Below are 17,233 nucleotides of genomic sequence, written 5' to 3'. Positions count from 1 at the left end.
AGGATAGCTAATGTTCTAGCAGTCATGTGAACCTTCATCTGAAAGTGAGGGAGCGATGAGGAGCGGGAGAGGAAACTGTGAAACCAGGCCGTGGGTGTGTGGAGGCACGCCAGCCACAGGAAGTGGACACAAAAGCTGCACCACCTGTAAAATCCATAACAGTCTCTGAAAAAAAGTGGAAGCCATTTTTCAACGCTGAAAGCTCGTTGCGTCAAAGCTGCATGACTGAGTGGCATTGCCACACACACACACACTGTAAGACGACAACTCGAACACGTCATGCATCTAAAAGCTGATGTGCAGCTTCTCCCCAAAAATACAAATCAACTGGACAAACAGAAGAGGAACTGGATGGAAACAGACGGTGAAAATATGCGCCGTTGGTTTCGGATTTAAGCCAAGAGAAGCCGCCGTTCGCGCGGCCGGGGTTGTGTACAAAAACGACAGTGGTAGTGAACATTTGATTACATACAGACAACATGGCAGTGTTGAAACGTGTGTTTCCAGTTTGGATTTGTGTTTGTAGCTAATATTCACAGTTGGAGTCTTGTAAACACAGTCAATCCTTTCAATGATTTTTATACCTCAGCTAAAATCCCCTTTATATCATCGAGTTCAAACATTTAGTAAGCATTCATCTAATACTAATCTCATCTAGCACAGCGAACATTCCTCATTAAACAACTCTTTAGTTCAACAACTAACCTACTAATTCCTGTCTTACTTCAAAATAAGAGACTCCAACACAGACACAACATGGCTGCCCCAGAAATCAGACCTCTAGTGACAAAACCCAACTCAACCGCGTTTTAGGTGTCAGAGAAACTTCTAGATTTGTACATTTTTTGGTGCTGCTATTAACAATACAAGCCACTAGCAAACTTTTCTCTTCCATTTTGTGGATTTAAAAAGTAGCTTAACAAGAAAGAAACGGTTAGATTTCCCGATAAATAGTTGAATCGTTCAACTTTCGTGATATTCCTTTGCCACTCCGGATACGAGGACTTCCAGTTTCATTATTTTTTTAGAATCATTTTTGTATTTCCAACTGGGAAACTCATAAGAGCCGACTTTATATTACAGAAAATGCGTTGTTACTTTGAGAAACAGACACGACTTTATTGAGAAAAATCACGGCTTTTTAATCTCAACGCACGAAATCTTGTTACGCCTTAGCGGTGGACCAGGATGTGTTTTTTTTATATATATATGGCTGCAGAATAATTATCTGTATCAATATGATTTAAATGAAAGCACGTCAAAGTGTTTCATTATTCAAAGCAGCAGGTACAAATTATATTTTGTAATCGCTTCCTCGTTTTCGCTCTCTTTTGTTTTGTGTAATTTCTCGACCGCCTCTGATAAATGTCCCCCGTTGGGTTGATTCGGTCCCACTGAGCCTGGATGACCGGACACAGATCCTCGGGGAAGCTACAGGCGATAAAGACAGAGTAGCACAACGATGGACAACTCCAACTCCAAACCAGATAACATTCGGTTTATCGCATTCACATGTTGAACCGCATCGCTGCGCCGTTGACGGATGTGGGGCACGAAGCTTGAAAAAGACGGAGGGAGTCAGACAGACCGAGCTAACTGTGCTGAAGCTGAATAGTTGATAGCTGGCTGAGGATTCAGGGCAGAATTTACTCTCAGGTCAGCAGGGGATTCTCCATTTATGTCCACATTTTCGGAAAAAAAATCGACTAAAGGGAGCAGACATCAAGGGGCCTCGACCCGAGACAGAAGCTTTAAAAAAAGGACTCATAAATAAAAGGGAATTAGACTTGCTGATTAACCAATGTTTCTTGTTTGATGTAACTTTGCCTCACCGAAAAGAAATAATAAAATGGATGAGCCATCTGCTAATGACAGGACTAATGATATTTTAGCTTCGCTGCTCTATTAAACACATAATTTCCCCACGGTGGCTTATTAGTGAACAACCCAATGAGTGACATGCAGATAGTGTCTGATCGATGCTGTGAAAGACGGACGGCGTTCATATCAGAGCTGGGCGTCGAGTTATCGCTCGCAGGAGGGTTGTTAGCAGTCCAAAACATCGCAGTCCATTAAAGGTAGACGGGTTTATGAGTGTAATCAATCCAAGCTTTTTGAAAACTAATTAAAAAAAATACAAAATCAAGCGATTGTTGGTGTTTTAGTTAATAATTACCAACATTAATATCATTTCAAGCTCTCTAACGGATGAAGATGTATTTGTTCTTTCATTATGTGACTGTTTTTGTTTTGTAGGAACATCTTGTATTTTGCAGACTATTGACAGGCGGTGTTCTCTCTCTCTGTCCTCCTTTTTAGAGAGAAAGGATCTTAAACATCGAGCGGATCTGCAACCTGCTCCGCAGAGTGAGTAACAGATGATTCTCACCTTTTGGACGGGGTGGAGGGAAGCGGATGACTAAGGCAGAGGGGCTTCAGACAACCAACACCATTTGTCTCTTTTGCACACGCACACACACACACACACACTGATTCACATATATTCCTGTCCTGCAGACAGGCGTTGATGGACATGCCATCAAGGTTTTTATCCGTGGAGTTTTCTTTTTTTCCTTTCGAAGCTTTTAGCGAAAAATAAACTCAAGAGTCTCTGAAAGCTCCTGTTGCTCTTTATGCTCCTTTGAAAATGCCTGAGTAGGAAGTTCAGGATGTAGAAACAGGGTAAGATTCTGATTCATTTGAGTTGGATGAAGGGACTCACACCGTCGACTCTAACATATATTTCTAAGCTGTAAATGAAAGAAGTGAAACTGTATTATGTGTTGTGGAAAAAGCCCTGAAACACGGTGGTGGCAGCATCATGCATGAAGCTACAGAAACCCTGTTTAGAGCCACAAATATTACATGAACTTTTGAAAAACGGCAGCTTAAATTAAAAAAACAAAATAAAGAGTCTACTATAAGAAGTTTGTTATTTTGAAAGAACAACCGTTTTAAATGGGTTTTGTTTTTAGGTTCTGAAAAAGAAAAAACTCCACTTTCTTTCATGGGATGTTGACATTTATAAAAAACGCAGAACAAAAGCAGATAAAGTTGTAGTGCCAATTGAAAAGTCTCAGAGTGAAAAATGAACAGCAGTAATTTATTATTTAGTCATTAGGGAAAAAACTGTGGCTTCATCTTTTCGACATATTTTCACCACATTTGTAAAAGAAAAAAAAAGAGAACATCCATAAGTAAATACAATAAAACTGGAATAAATTCAAATGTCAGTCATATTATAAAGTTATTCACATATTAATGAATGTCAGTTCCAAAACAATAAAAAATGTTTGCAAATTAAATATGTAGTTACAATCAAAATACTGGAAAATAAAATATCTGTAGTAGACACTGGTGGGATTTCCAACACAGAGACAAGAAAAAGTAGATCTTAAAAATATAAATGACACTTCCAGTGTCATTCTGCTGTGGAAATTCAATGCAATTATTCCACAAAAAGGTTTCAAAGCAGCTAAGACTGACTTTTGTTATTACACCTATATTTAAAAACTTCAGTTTGTGTTTTGTAATTTTTAACAAAGTCACTCAGACGCATTGTGAAGGGTCCGAAGAGCCACTGGCAGCTCTGGACCCGCAGACTGCAGACCCAGTAGCAGAGCTATAATGGAATGGTTCAGATCAATCTGATAGAATGGTCTAGTCCAAGTCCATTTCTCGATTCAAGTCCGAGGCAAGACTTTAAAATTATGCTGAAATTGTTTGAAAAACCATTAAACAGATAATAGAAAGGACAAAAAAGTAGAAAATAATTGCAGCTGTTCTGCATTTAGACTGTTGAGCAGGAGTCTGGAGGCTCAGGATGCTGCTTACTGAATAGACAAAAAAAACTTGCTTTCATACAACGGGACTAAACTACTGATTTGTTGGAGGAAAGCTGGCAACTTTTAAATCAGCGTAAAGCCTAGAAACAAATAAAAACAGTCTAAATACCTCTGGAGCTACTTCTTCCCGTTCAGCAGCAGTGTGTAACGGTGACGCCTCCGCTCTGAAGGTCTGAGTTTACTCGGCGCTGCAGCATCCCAGCGATGTTTAACCCAGTCCTCGTCCTTATGTCTGTCCCAACCAGTTGGTGGTACCAGAGTACTCCATCCACGGCCTCTTCTGCCTGATGTTCATGTGCGCCGGAGAGTGGGTCACACTTGGCCTCAATATCCCGCTGCTCTTCTACCATCTGTGGAGGTACGGTCCCACAGCAGCTGTCCCGTCGCTGTGTGTCGTGCCGTCCAGCCAAACTCACCCCGCTGCTCTTTTCAGGTTCTTTCATCGGCCGGCCGACGGATCGGAAGTGATGTACGATCCGGTCAGCGTGATGAACGCCGACATCCTCAACTACTGCCAGAAGGAGTCCTGGTGCAAGCTGGGCTTCTACCTGCTCTCTTTCTTCTACTACTTGTACAGGTGAGGAGAGACGTGGTCGTCCCAGAGGTTGGTTAATGAGGACATCCAGAAAACGTTCAGGTTTTCAATGACTTCTTTGAGCTCAACTTCCCACTAGTGATTTTAAGTGGGAGTAAATATCTTTTTTCTTAGTCAAAACTGTATTTTATTCAGTTTCGATGTTTATTTAGAATTAATTTGAAGTGGTCAAATGTACAAATCATGTTTAGTGTCTGTTTTCAAATTGTTTTTGATAGAAAAGAGATTTTTTTCCCTTTATTTTTTTAATTAAACTCATATTACCTCATTTTTTGAACAGATGGACTTGTCACATGAAAGTCACTTTTTTTTATTTCTAGCAAAATAAAAATAATTCATCTGAAAGAAACCACAAATCGGTTCTGCAAGAAGTATTTTTAATTGTATTATTTCACGTGGATATTTGCCAGTGAGAGAAAAACAAAAGACTTAGATTTATGTTTGGATGTTTACCATCAGTTTACCCCAGAACTTCTAAATGTTTCCAATAAATTCCCACTAAAGGTTTGCCGTTTGGAACATTTCCGAGACATTTCCATGCACGTATTTGTGTTTTCCCATCACTTTGTAGCACTAGGTAGAGATCAGTGATGCCTCTTGTTGTGACACAGACATTTTGTTAACTTTTGCCCAATTTCCCTCCTCAGTATGGTCTACGCCTTGGTGAGCTTCTAACAAGTGCTGTGAAGATCTAACTGGAAGGAGCTGTAAGATATCCAAAACCGACGGAGGCAAAATCTTCTTCTTTTCATATTTTCTGACTCTTTTGGCCTAAGACTGATCTGACTGAATGTGAGTGTAAAACGGTGTTACTTAGGATCTTGTTTAAACCCTTCATCCCAGATACCGCTCTCAGAAAGCCTGAAGAAAAGAGAGGAAAAAAAAAGCAGCTCTGAAAGACTGAAAAGAAGCAAAAGAAAAAAAAAGAGGATGTCGGATGTTTGAGATGCCTTTGACCACGATACACAATTCACCGATATTTCTGAAGGGCTGGATTTCCCCGTGCTGCTCTTACCGATCCGGTCGCTCAACTCACTGTGAACCTCCAAACGCTTAGGGGCCGGAAAAGAAACAAACACGTCTGTAACCTTTGACTTCCAAAGCGTTCAGGATTGTTTTGACATCAGTCGTCGTGTTTAAAGCGCGGGTTACGTCGAGCGGTCGCCTTAACCGCGTCGCAGTCGCATTTCGCGTCTTCGCTGCCGGAAGAAACACAGAACACCGACAAGGTTCGTCAAGCTCTGACAAAAAAAACCTAAAGTTGAACACGACAAGGAAAATGACATCCAGGTACAAATCAAACCCAGTTTCACAGAAGGACGTTAGAGAGCCGCTGACAGGAAGCTGCGTTTGTGCAAATCTGTGAGCAAACATGCGTTGGCACGGACTGGATTCAGCTTTTATGCCTGTGTCCACATTTTCCCGTGTCGCTGGGTTTGCTCATCATAAATTTGACTTTAAGGGTTTTCATGCTATGTCTGTAGCTGTAAAGACATATATTTATTGCTTCATAGGTTCATGCTTTTGAAAAGAGTAATAATGCCAAAAGTTTATAGTAAAAACAAAACAAACCTTGTGCCAAATTTAAGAATGAATCACGTTTTGTGCATTTAAAGGGATACTTCTGATTTTTTTTTTTCCACGTGAAGATCTGTGAAGTTTCCAGACTTGTTTCTGCAGAATGCTTACATACGCAGAGATGAGAATAACTTCGCTTCCCGAAAATCAGAACTGTGCCTTTAACACATCTGGCACCCGGTTTTTGTCTTTGTTTATTTTTTTTAAATGAAGAAAAGCAATGTAGAAAAAAAAAATCTGTTGTACTTTTAGTGTGCAGAGAGCGCCTTATTCCTGTTCCCAGTGAAGTTTACTCTCACTCATCTGCATCTATCCTATAGTCATTTTTAGCGAGCGGTTTTCGAAACTTTTCTCTGATCCAAGGTAGAGTAGGGATCTCATGTATAAAAAGCAATTAAAAACACGCAAAATAGCAACGTCGTGCGATCCATGAGACATATCAGAGGTGTGTTATTCAGTGTTTATAATGCCGGTGAGTGAGGCTCGGGCGTTAGGATGAGACATTAATGACTCGATGGCGACGTTTTCGTTATCGAGGAAGTGTAAAAACGCAGCGAAATCACCATGGTGCCGTTTCAGCTGTAGAGCGGACGGGTGTGAGAAGCGAAGCAGCAAAACGGTTTCCATGGCGATGCTTGCCTTCGATGAGACTTTGGTCCGTTTGTGCGTGTGATTGGGCAGAAATGTTTGAGCTGAGACGTCGTGACAGCAGCCTATGAAAGACGTTTCTCATTTAGTCAGACTTTTTAAACCTAAACTTCACAAATTGCCATTTAGATATTTTTAGTATCTAGATATTTAGGTACTAAACATCTGATGCCTGTTCGTTGTGGGCTGTCAGGGATTTTATGACACACTTTGATTTAGCTAGCAAGCCCACATGACCAATTTTAAGATTTTTGTGACCCTGAGTTTTCCGTATTAGCCCGTTTCCTTACCATGACAAAGAGACTGTATTGGGTCTTCCTGCATGTCACCTGACCTGCACTGTGTGCCAGGGAGCTCATCATAAGCTCAAACACAATGGCAATACGATAAATTCAAAGCAAAAAAATGTGAAAAACAACTTTTTCAGTAAGCTTTGTGTTTACATCGTCAGCTAGACCCACGTTGGAAAAGTGTGAAAAACTAAATACTTCTGCGCAAACCTCCAAAAGTCATGGGAACATTTTTTCTACAGTTTTTTAAAAATGTTACAATTCAGAAAATGTCATGTATATTATCAGTTTTGGGGAAATCAGTTTTTAAATGTTATGAATTGGGTCAAACATTTTCTACAGCAGCTTGCTGTCGGTCGCTTTGCTCACACAAATCTTTTCTGTTCTGCCAACAATGTTTCTAGATCAGGGCTTTCTGAAGGCCACCAAAACATTAACTTCCTCTTTGTAAAGCGCACCAGTCCCTCCCGCAGCAGGAATACAGACACACAACAAATGTAACAATGTTCAGTAGAATAGGATAGAAAAATCCTTTGTTGTCCCACAATGGGGGATGATTTCTGTACAACAGCAGCAAAGAAAGAAGAAATCAATAGCAATAATCAATCATGGCAAAACATTTCGTTTTCATCACACCACAGGACGTCTCTGCAGTCTTAGGATCTTTGTCCCTGAGTGCATTTTGCACGTCGTAATTTGACCTTTTTTGTTGTGTAATGGATTCTTCTTCCTTCCAGCTCATGTCGATAAATTAAACTCATCTCATTGTGGATGATGACAGTCTTACATCTTCACAAGTTCTCTAGCTTTCCCAAATCTACTAAAGGCGTAATAATCTGAACTCCAAAGAAGAAGAACTAAAACGTACAACCTTTAGCTACCTGAATGTGGTATTGAACTGGAATATGCTTCATCAAACCAGTGTCAGGGACAAAGAAATCTTGACCAGGACACTTTTAATTTACTTATTTGTTTTAATTTCTTTCCCAATAAAATGCCATAAAGCCAAACATTGTTATAGTAAGATATATTATTGACTGCAGAAACGAAGCAACGCTTCTCCAAGACGCTTTGCCGAGACATGCCGTCTATAGGAGAAAATCTCACATAGGTTGTGTGATTTCACTTTCAATCACTGAAGCAACTTTCATAGGCTGCCAGTGTTTTGGAAGACGAGCAATATGTCGTGCCAAGAGACGTTCGCAGATAATCACAGGACACCGAGACCTCATTGTTCCGCCAACTGTGTGAATGTGTGGAGTCTGGACAATCACTACTGAAGCACAGGAACTCGCCGACAGAGGAAGACATAACGCCTCCTGCTGGAACGTTATCATGTAGTCGCTCTAAATAAAGCATTTTAGAAAATTGAACTTACTGAATTCTGTATCGTATCCGTCTTTTATACATTCCTCATTATAATGCTAAAGTCGATTTGGTGAACCACTTTATATCTATTCGGTTACAATATGATGTGCATCTATTTACACGCCATATCCCAATAAAACAGTTATGCCAAAAGTTGCTTCCAAGTTTCTTCTTTGGTGCTGGAGGTCAGCAGGGTGAGGAAGGTCAAAGCCACTGGTTGGTACGCTCGAGGAGAAAAGAAATAAATAAATAAATAAAAAAATAGCTCCCCAAGCTTGCAGAGGGGAAATTCGTGAGGAAACAGAGTGGTAAATTAGACGATGATAGAGGACAGAACGCCTCGCTGAAAGCTGCCTAAGCCAACAGCTGCATTTAGAAGTGGCTGCAGAGACATTTAGGCGCGTCTTGAAGAGTACGAGAATAACTGAGAGCAGCCCCCACTGAGACGGCAAGAGCTTCCACTTCAGAGGCAGAAAGCAGGTTAGAGCTTCCTGCTAATGTCTCCGGAATACTAACATGAGAACCAGATACATTAGAGGTTTACAGGGACAGAGATACAGCAGTGGCTTTACACAGGCATCACCGAAGAACATCACAAAGAGTCGTGGTAAAAGGTTTTAGCTATCAGGAAGTAACCTTAAGTAAAAACACCCAAAGACTAACGATGCTAAACTTAGCCAAAATAAAACTGTATCTAAAACATTTTTGATCTTACAAATCAATTATGATAAACATTTTTTTTTGACAAATTACAAGAATAACCCATTTAGTGTCAAAGTGAAAACTGATTTCTTCAGGTGACTGCATAAATATCCACTCCCTTTAAAGTGACTGACCTAATTCAACAGCTAATTGGTGATAACTAGCTTTAGGCTGGCACTGGCAGCACTAGCTAGCTTTAGGCTGGCATTAGCATCACTAGCTATCTTTGGGCTGGCATTGCAAGGCTTGCACAGAGAAGTATTGCAACGTGCGCTAGTATTTGTGTTTTGATGACTGTGTTTGCAATGTCATTACAAATACAGTCATCAGTCTGTATTTGATGACTGTATTTTAATGGCAGTCATCAGTCATTGCTGATGACTGATGCTGCTAACTAATTTTCAACAAAGTAAATGTCCTGCTGTAATGGGTCAGATGTTCAGTTATCTGGAAATGTTGAAAGCATGTTTTCTGCAGGAGGAAGATAATTTTTCTGTGTGGCGCCAGTTCAATATTATTTCATTAATATTCCTAATGACTTGTAGGAAAGGAGTAATAAAGCGCTACCTTTTGTCTTTTAGATATCTAAACCAAACTTTACTTGTTTTTTGATAAAACATTTTCAGTTCATTGTTTACATATTGCAGAATAAACTTTAATTGATTTGAAATGGTGAGAACATATTAAAGTATGTTCTGGGAGCATCACTAGCTCTCATCTAGAAAAGTTCTTATAAAAATCTGACCTGCTAAGATTTATGATCCTGAAAAACACCTTCTGGTCACATGTACAAATGGTGTTTGTCAAAAACAAGCCAGGGACTTGTTCTGGCGTCTGTAAGGTCCTGCGGTATATCAATAGTCTAAATAATGATTCAGACAGAAAACAACAAGGTTTCAAGCTGGTGTTTTTTCCTATGTTTGAAGAGGACATATTGCTCCCCGCTGTCACCATGGAAACCAAATTGTACTAGAAATTCCTGTTGACTCACATCGAGGGTCTCACTCAAAGCAAAAATATTCAAGTCAAAGTGGTGCAGATGCCCCGCGGCGCGGCTTTTCTGCTCAAAAACCTTTTACCGGGACATAAATATCTCGGACTCAGGTAAGCAGCCATGACAACCTGAAGCCCGGCGAGTGTTAGCGGCCGCAGACAGGAGCTAACACACACGCACACACACACAAAAAAAACATCTTTTCTACTCTGTCTCAGCCCACGGTTCACACTCCTGCACTCCCATCATTCTGGGCTCTTCCTTTCACAGCACCCTCCACCACAATAATTGTCTCAACTCCTTTCCCCTCTCTCCCACGTCTGTGCTCTCCCCGAGAGATGTAACCATGGAAACTGGCCACAACTGATGGGCTTGAAACGTCAGGATTGGCATACACAATCGGCCGGCTCGCACACGCGCACAGAGATGCGTGCTCGCTGACAAACACGTACACAAACACACACACACACACTTGCAATTATTGTGCTCATTCATTATTATGCAAGACACTCCAGGCTGCATGTTATTGCGACTGTATGGGTTAGGAAAACCGCAAAGCGCCTTACATGTGAAATTTATGTTTAAATATGTGGAGAGAGTTTCATATTTTAGTGGAAGATTACCAGCACATTAACTGACAAGGAGACCATGAAAAGAAATCCAATTTCTGTAATTCGGTGTGTTTAATTAAAAAGGGGAATATGCTAAAGGGCTTTGTCATATTTTGTCTGCAGCCAAACATTCCTGCCAAATATTAAAACAGACTATTTACAAACGTATTCGTACCTTATGAAATGTTTTCAGAGGCTTTAATATAGGTAGGATTTTAAGCGATTGATATATATGCTATCAGATCAAAATTGCTAAGCAGAATTTAATTATGTCTCATCAGTAAGCGCAACAATATTGAATAATCAATTCGTGTCCAACCTAAGAATTGTGCCACACACACATAATTAAATCAATAGTTCTTAAAATCTAATTAATTGTTCAGTTTCGGAGCCTTTAGACTCTATTGGAATTTAAAATTTTACCCAATCGTTAACGTTTGGCTGTCAGCTACGTAAAGAGGCAGTTCGATGCTATGAAGCTTACCATAATAGCCTGAAATGTAAACAACCATCTCTCCGCTGCGAAGAGATAAGCTGCCAAGCTGAACGAAGCAGTGATCAACTTTAAGTCAATGTGTGGAAGTGTGGTCGACTGAATGGCTTCGTTCACAATCTCCTAAAACTACAGGCAGACCACAAATCTAAAACTGACGTCATTCACAACTTCTCGTTCTGTTCACCGATTGGTCCAGACGAAAATTCTACCGGAGCAATCCACTGTAACTGGAGAAAGTGAAGATGGAGCAGAGACAGAAGATGAGAATCAAGCGGAGTGGAAAGGAAGGCAACGGCCAAGAGTGTAAATGCTGTAGAAAGTGTATTATGTCTATTTTCCACACTGAATATATGTGCATCCAGCATAAACACATCACCCCAAAACACTCAAAAACGTCATTATGCAGGAAAAAAATGCAGGTTTCAGAGTTAACAAGATCGGCTACAGACTTACCCTCTGCTTTGTGTCGGTAATAAATCCCATAAATAAATAAAACAAACTGAAGTGGGTGATGGGAATGTGGCAAAACGTGGAAAAGTACAACTGTGTATGAATTCTTTAGCAAGCGTAGGAATTCTGACAGACGTACTTATCCATTTCTGTTATAATCTGCTTTTCTATTCTTTCCGTTTCCCTTGCAAGCCTTCAGACGGACGTAGAAGTGGAAGTGTTGTGTTAGCAAAGCGTTTGGGTCCAAGAATGTGTCAAACCTGTTCACACTTATGTTTTTATGTGGACCGTGGATCGTCTGTCCAGACGGAGACGCGACTGTGACTCACTCTGACTGTCAGCTCTCGCCTCATTTGTATTAATATCCATCACATTCATCTCAACTAACCGCAGATTTCGCTTTCAGCTCAGGGTTTTATTCAAGACGTAAAAAGATTCTGTCCAACTGCTTGCGATGTTTCAGTCAGACAGGGCCTGCTTCCCCAAAATTGAATTAGATCACGTATCTTACAAATAACGCTTTTAGGTAAAAAGGTTTTTCCTCCTGCTTATTTAATTTCTGATTTCAGTCTGACGTCCAACAAAAACCAGTAATATAAATCTCTACAGTACAATTATAGTTTAATCCTGAAATACAAGCGACAAAAGAAGTGTACAAATGCACGGACACGTGTAGGAAATCCTGCACACAATCCTGTCATTGCACAAGCATATAATTAACACTTTGCATATGAAAAACAACAGAAAACAGCGTGTGGGTGAGGCCGGAGGCCAGCTGCGCTGCATAAAGGCCAGAAAAGGTGACAAATGGAGAGCGCTCTGTCGTCTGAGTGCACACCTCTGACCTCATACGGGGAGAGACATCATCTGCAGGATAAACGTGAGGTGAATCACAATGGAAAAGAGGCACGCATTTTTACATAACACTGCTGTCAGAAACAGGTTTTTAATTTGTTTGGAGACAAAAAAAAGTCATGATCAACGATAGCAGACAACGTGCAGCACGAGTCAGACCAGAGGTCATGGCAACAAGTCATGGATTTTTAATTTTTTTTTCCCCTTTAAGGGAGGCGGCTGTTTGGAAACGAGCAGCGTTTTAACTGCAGCAGGTTCCCAGGAAGAGGTTAAATGATTCACAGCCGATTTTTGCTCACTTGTCACGTTCAGTTTAAATGAAGACACCGTGACGGCTACCCGCCGCAGTTCATCAGCTACACAACTTCGTGTTTCATAGTTTTTGTGCGACAGACCAGGTCAAAGCAACTGACACTGTAATCGTTGTAAGGGAAAGAAAAGCGATGCCAGCGTTTGCATCCGGCCCACCTGAGTCGGTACTGTGTAGAATCATCTTTCGCCGCGGGCTGCGGCTGCCGGTCTTGTGGTTGTCGGTTTCCAGAGACTGAAATTGGCGCCCATGCTGTGCAAAAATAACTCCAGCTCAGTCAGATTGGATGGAAGGTTTTTGTGAGCATCAATGTTTTACGTTTCACCACAGATTCTCAGTTGGATTCAATCTGGACCTTCCGAACACAAATAGGATTTGATCCTAATTGTAGATCGAACACGGTGGCAACAGCAGCGTCAAGATGCACGGTGGCGCCGCCATGTTTCTGGATGTGAAGAAGCACCTTCTTCAGCATGCCTCCCTGACATGTCATCTAAAGAAACGCTTTCAGATGAACTGCAAATGAAAAAGACTTTCCTCCTTGAGGATCTTCTAGAGATGCCAGGTTTTGGTTTCTCAACAGACTTGTTTGTTTGCTAATCATAGGTAACTTTAAAGGCAATAATTTTTTTTTGTTTATTTAAATGCATACCACACTTTTCAGTTTTTTTTTAACATTTAAAAATATTTAGAAATCATCCACCTCGCAATAACTTTACTTTTCGTTGCCCCATCACCTAAAACCCTAATAAAATACTTGTCAAATAGCATAACATAGAAAGGTTTCAATGGTTTAAAATGTTTTTAGAAAATAAATGTTAAATGCTAACTCAATTTAAAAAGTTGCAACAAATAAGAAACCCAATTCGATGAATTTATTTATATTAAACTTCACCAAATGGACACAGTAATGTAAAGGTTGTGACTTCATTTTAATAAAAAGACAATTTACAGTTTGTTTCTTGTTTCATCTCGGCAGAAATCATTTTCACATGTAAAAAAAAAAGTAGATGTTTACAGTCTTAGGTTTTTAAAATCAGAATAAAAAATAATTCGATACAGTTCTCTCTAACCTCTAAACCAGTTCTGATTTAAACACTGATCTCAACCAGCGGGTTCCACTTCCAGTCTGTGTGAATTAAAATCGACATTATGGTTCTATGTAAACGTGACGTCGTGCACCAGTATAAAAAAAAAAAAAAATCCAGCATGTCGTCCTTTTTCAGTAAATATACGGGAAGATCCTGTAGGGGACTCGGCGACAGTAGGCGTCCCACGCGAGTCCGTACTTGGCCCTGCACTGCCTCTCGTCCCGGGCCTCCCGGTGAACCAGCAGGACGGTGAAGTAAACCACGTAGAAGTACGGCAAGAGGTGAGAGAAGCCTGCAGGGGGGGGAAACGGAAGAGCAACAAGCATAAATGACCTAAAAAGCAGCCTAAAAATGTCACCCGAGGGATTAATCAGTGTTGGATTGGCGAGGAGAAACACACACCTTCTCTTAGCAGCATTTGTGACGTGAACCACATTTAACAAGCTGTAATCAAGAGAGCAGCCCCCCTCCGCAAATAGCAGCGCACTTTCTCTTCCGTCTGCATCGCACAAAAGCCTGGCGCTGAATAGCTGTTTGATTATGCGCCTGCAGCTCAGTGTTGATTCATCCTGACGGTCACTTTATAAGCCTGTACTTGGAGCCTTTGTCTGTCTGTCATTGTTTCCTCAGTTTTTGTCTGGAACATGCTGCCATGTTATTTTTTTTGTTTTTTTTTTAGAAGTGAAGAATTTCTCAGTTTGGGATTTTGCACCAGCAATTAAGACAGAAACTGCATAATGCGTCTCGGTTACAAAGGCTGCGACAGCAGTGAGTCACTTTAAGCTGAATTTCAATGAGAGGTAGAGAGAGAAACGTCAACCGCAACAAAAGTCTGACAGCTGCTATTCAGGGATAGTTCAAGGAAAAGTGATGCAGTCTCTGCCGTGTCGTCGTGTCAAAATCTCACAGTTTGGTCAAAAATACAGAAAATATCGTGAGAGGCTAATAAGGCCTTAAAACATCCAAGGGAGAGAGATGTGGGTTTGAAATCTCTTCGTGTTGCCATGAACTGCAACCTGATTTTGAGAGAATTTGGAAGGGAAACAGGCCCACAGCATAATAAGTCTGCTGTCGTACTTAACTGTGTTTTAGGGCTTTTTTTCTTCCAGATCTGCATGTAGTGTTATTGGCATAATACTTAAAAAATTGGGTTTTATCTGAGCAAATCACACTGTTCCAGTTAAGCCAACAAACTCCACATTTTTACGTTTGACGTGGTAGGACAGACATTTTGAGTCGGGACCCTGCATGTTACATATAAACCCTACACCCAATCCAGTTTAATCCAATCCAGTTCAGTATAATTTAATTCAAGTTGATTCAAATCAAAAGTACTTCATTAATCCCAGACAGAAATTAAACGTTGTTGCAACACATACAGTTTTCTTCAAGGAGCTGCCGTAGATGCTAAGAGCTGTAGGAAGGAAGGATCTCCTGTAGCAGTCTGTTACAGCTAATCTGAAAAAGCCTCTGACTGAAGTCTAATAAAGAAGATTTTCTGCAATTTTCTTGATTTTTATAAAGAACAATTCTTCGCACAATAATCTCCAGATGTTCTTTTTAAGTCCACGGCTCTGATGGCCTTCATAGGCAACCAGAACCATTGTTTCCCATTAACATGTTAGATGTTAATAAAAAATATCAACGTCTCATATGTTAAGTTCACCAAACTTTTATTGAACTAAAAGTTCGATAAACTTTTAGTTCATCTCATAAACCGTGATAATAAAAAATATTGGCCTTTTATGTCCACCAGAGGGCGCATTGACGGCATGACTATCTTACAGTCCCTTGAGTCCAACACACAATTTTCTACTGAATTATGTTTGAAATAAATTATGACAATTATTAGTCATTAAGAGACTTACGACGTTGTGTATCTTAGCATGTAGCATTTTAATTAATCTAATTTGATGATTTTAAGATTGATCTGGAATGAGCCATGAATGCGGATCGGGCTTTCGGACAGAACGTTTTGTGGAGCGGCAAAGAGGAATAAGCTTCTGTGTCATCCAATAGGTACATCTCCACAATAAGGAAGTTATGGATTACTAATTAGACATTTTTATGCAAAAATACTTCAGGTAGATTAATCAGGATTGTGAAGGGTGGAATTTATAAAAAAATATATACATATATATTTTTTAAGATAATATTTTACTTTTCTGTGTGAGATTATGCTATTGTGCTAAAAAAATAAAAATAAAAAAATCAATGTGTAAACTATCTAGCAGACTGTACTGTAAACAGCACGAGAAACAGCTACGGCTTCTTTCACCCACACTGTGTTTTGTAGGGTTTTCACATAAGAAAGGGACTGAATACAAAACATCAGATATTAAAAATGACCTCAAAGCAGTGAAGAAGGTGTTGGGAAGCTTTGATGTCCAGCTACGCGGGGCGCATGGGCAGTCGGTGCTTTAAAGTCATGCCATTCATCATCAAAAGAGATGAAAACAAGTTTTAGACATGCACTGCTGTCCTACGATAGGATCAGGACGACCTACATGAGGGAAAACAGTCAGGAACACAAAAGGGCTCGTGTGAGAAAAAGCTCAATCCTCTCTGCTGAATATTATCTGTAAAGATATCTGCAGGCTTTCAGACAGAAATCTGTGCTGCTGTGGTTTACTATGCAGGGTGCGTAATATATATGGAACTACTTTAAAATAAAATTAAAAATCTCTGTACGGCTGATTTATAGTCATCCTGACTCAGAGGAGTCATGCTAACATCTCACTGTAAAACGTTTCATCCGCAGCAGGTTGTGATTCATTAAAGCTGAAACCAAAGAGTCACCTTGTCAGAATAAGTCATGTGGTTTACCTGGTGGCTCACCGAAAAAGACGTAGATGTTTACATCGCAGATTAGAGGGATTTATTGAATAATCCATAATTATACAGAGAAAGCCTGCTTTCTTTCTCTATTGAAAAAAAATAAATTCCCCAAATGCATTTAAAAGGAACCAAAGCGAAACCATCAACCACAGTGACGGAAAGAAACTAAAGTATCTGAAGCGGGTCTTGACACGAGTCAGGACGCCATCATCACATGGCTGTCAGCAGGAAACCTCTCTCTGGTGACAGGGAGACTTTGATTGGGAAAAGTGGAACAACATTCCTGCCAAGTGGCACAGATCTAACAAGCTAAGAAAAAACAGAAAGCCCACAAATGCACCATGCTCTGTTCGTGCAGGATTTATCTTATGTGGTTGATGAAGTTTGTATAAAAACAAGCCAAATAGTTAAATATAAGTAGATAATGGTATCTAAATAGTGCTTGTGCAAGCAGGAAGGGCTGCTTCTTTCCACAATTCATTTTGTTAAATATCATAGATTCACACAACCTGATTTGTTGGATATAATGAACGACTTAAACAGTGGCGTCCTCCAACGGGGG

General features: G+C 40.2%; 2 protein-coding genes across 2 annotated transcripts in view; one reads left to right on the top strand and one right to left on the bottom strand.

Annotated features, from left to right (window-relative positions):
* Positions 1–2,265: 2,265 nt before the first annotated feature.
* On the top strand, positions 2,266–7,998 carry LOC103134000 (protein cornichon homolog 2-like). The gene is made up of 4 exons (XM_016668285.1): positions 2,266–2,367; positions 4,091–4,203; positions 4,279–4,422; positions 5,088–7,998. Exons 2-4 carry the CDS (start codon positions 4,133–4,135, stop codon positions 5,113–5,115), a joined length of 243 nt encoding a protein of 80 aa, XP_016523771.1. The 5' UTR covers positions 2,266–2,367; positions 4,091–4,132; the 3' UTR covers positions 5,116–7,998.
* A 5,597-nt stretch (positions 7,999–13,595) lies between these two features.
* The window catches only part of tm7sf2 (transmembrane 7 superfamily member 2), an 11,347-nt gene continuing 7,709 nt past the window's right edge, over positions 13,596–17,233 (bottom strand). The window contains exon 11 of the mRNA XM_007545864.2: positions 13,596–14,125. Within this exon, the coding sequence (XP_007545926.1) occupies positions 13,965–14,125 (161 nt within the window). The 3' untranslated portion in view covers positions 13,596–13,964. The remainder of the gene's footprint in view (positions 14,126–17,233) is intronic.

Source organism: Poecilia formosa, unplaced genomic scaffold (genome assembly GCF_000485575.1).
Source record: "Poecilia formosa unplaced genomic scaffold, Poecilia_formosa-5.1.2 Scaffold14, whole genome shotgun sequence".
Taxonomy (NCBI): domain Eukaryota; kingdom Metazoa; phylum Chordata; class Actinopteri; order Cyprinodontiformes; family Poeciliidae; genus Poecilia; species Poecilia formosa.
This window is presented reverse-complemented; position numbering and strand designations above follow the sequence as displayed.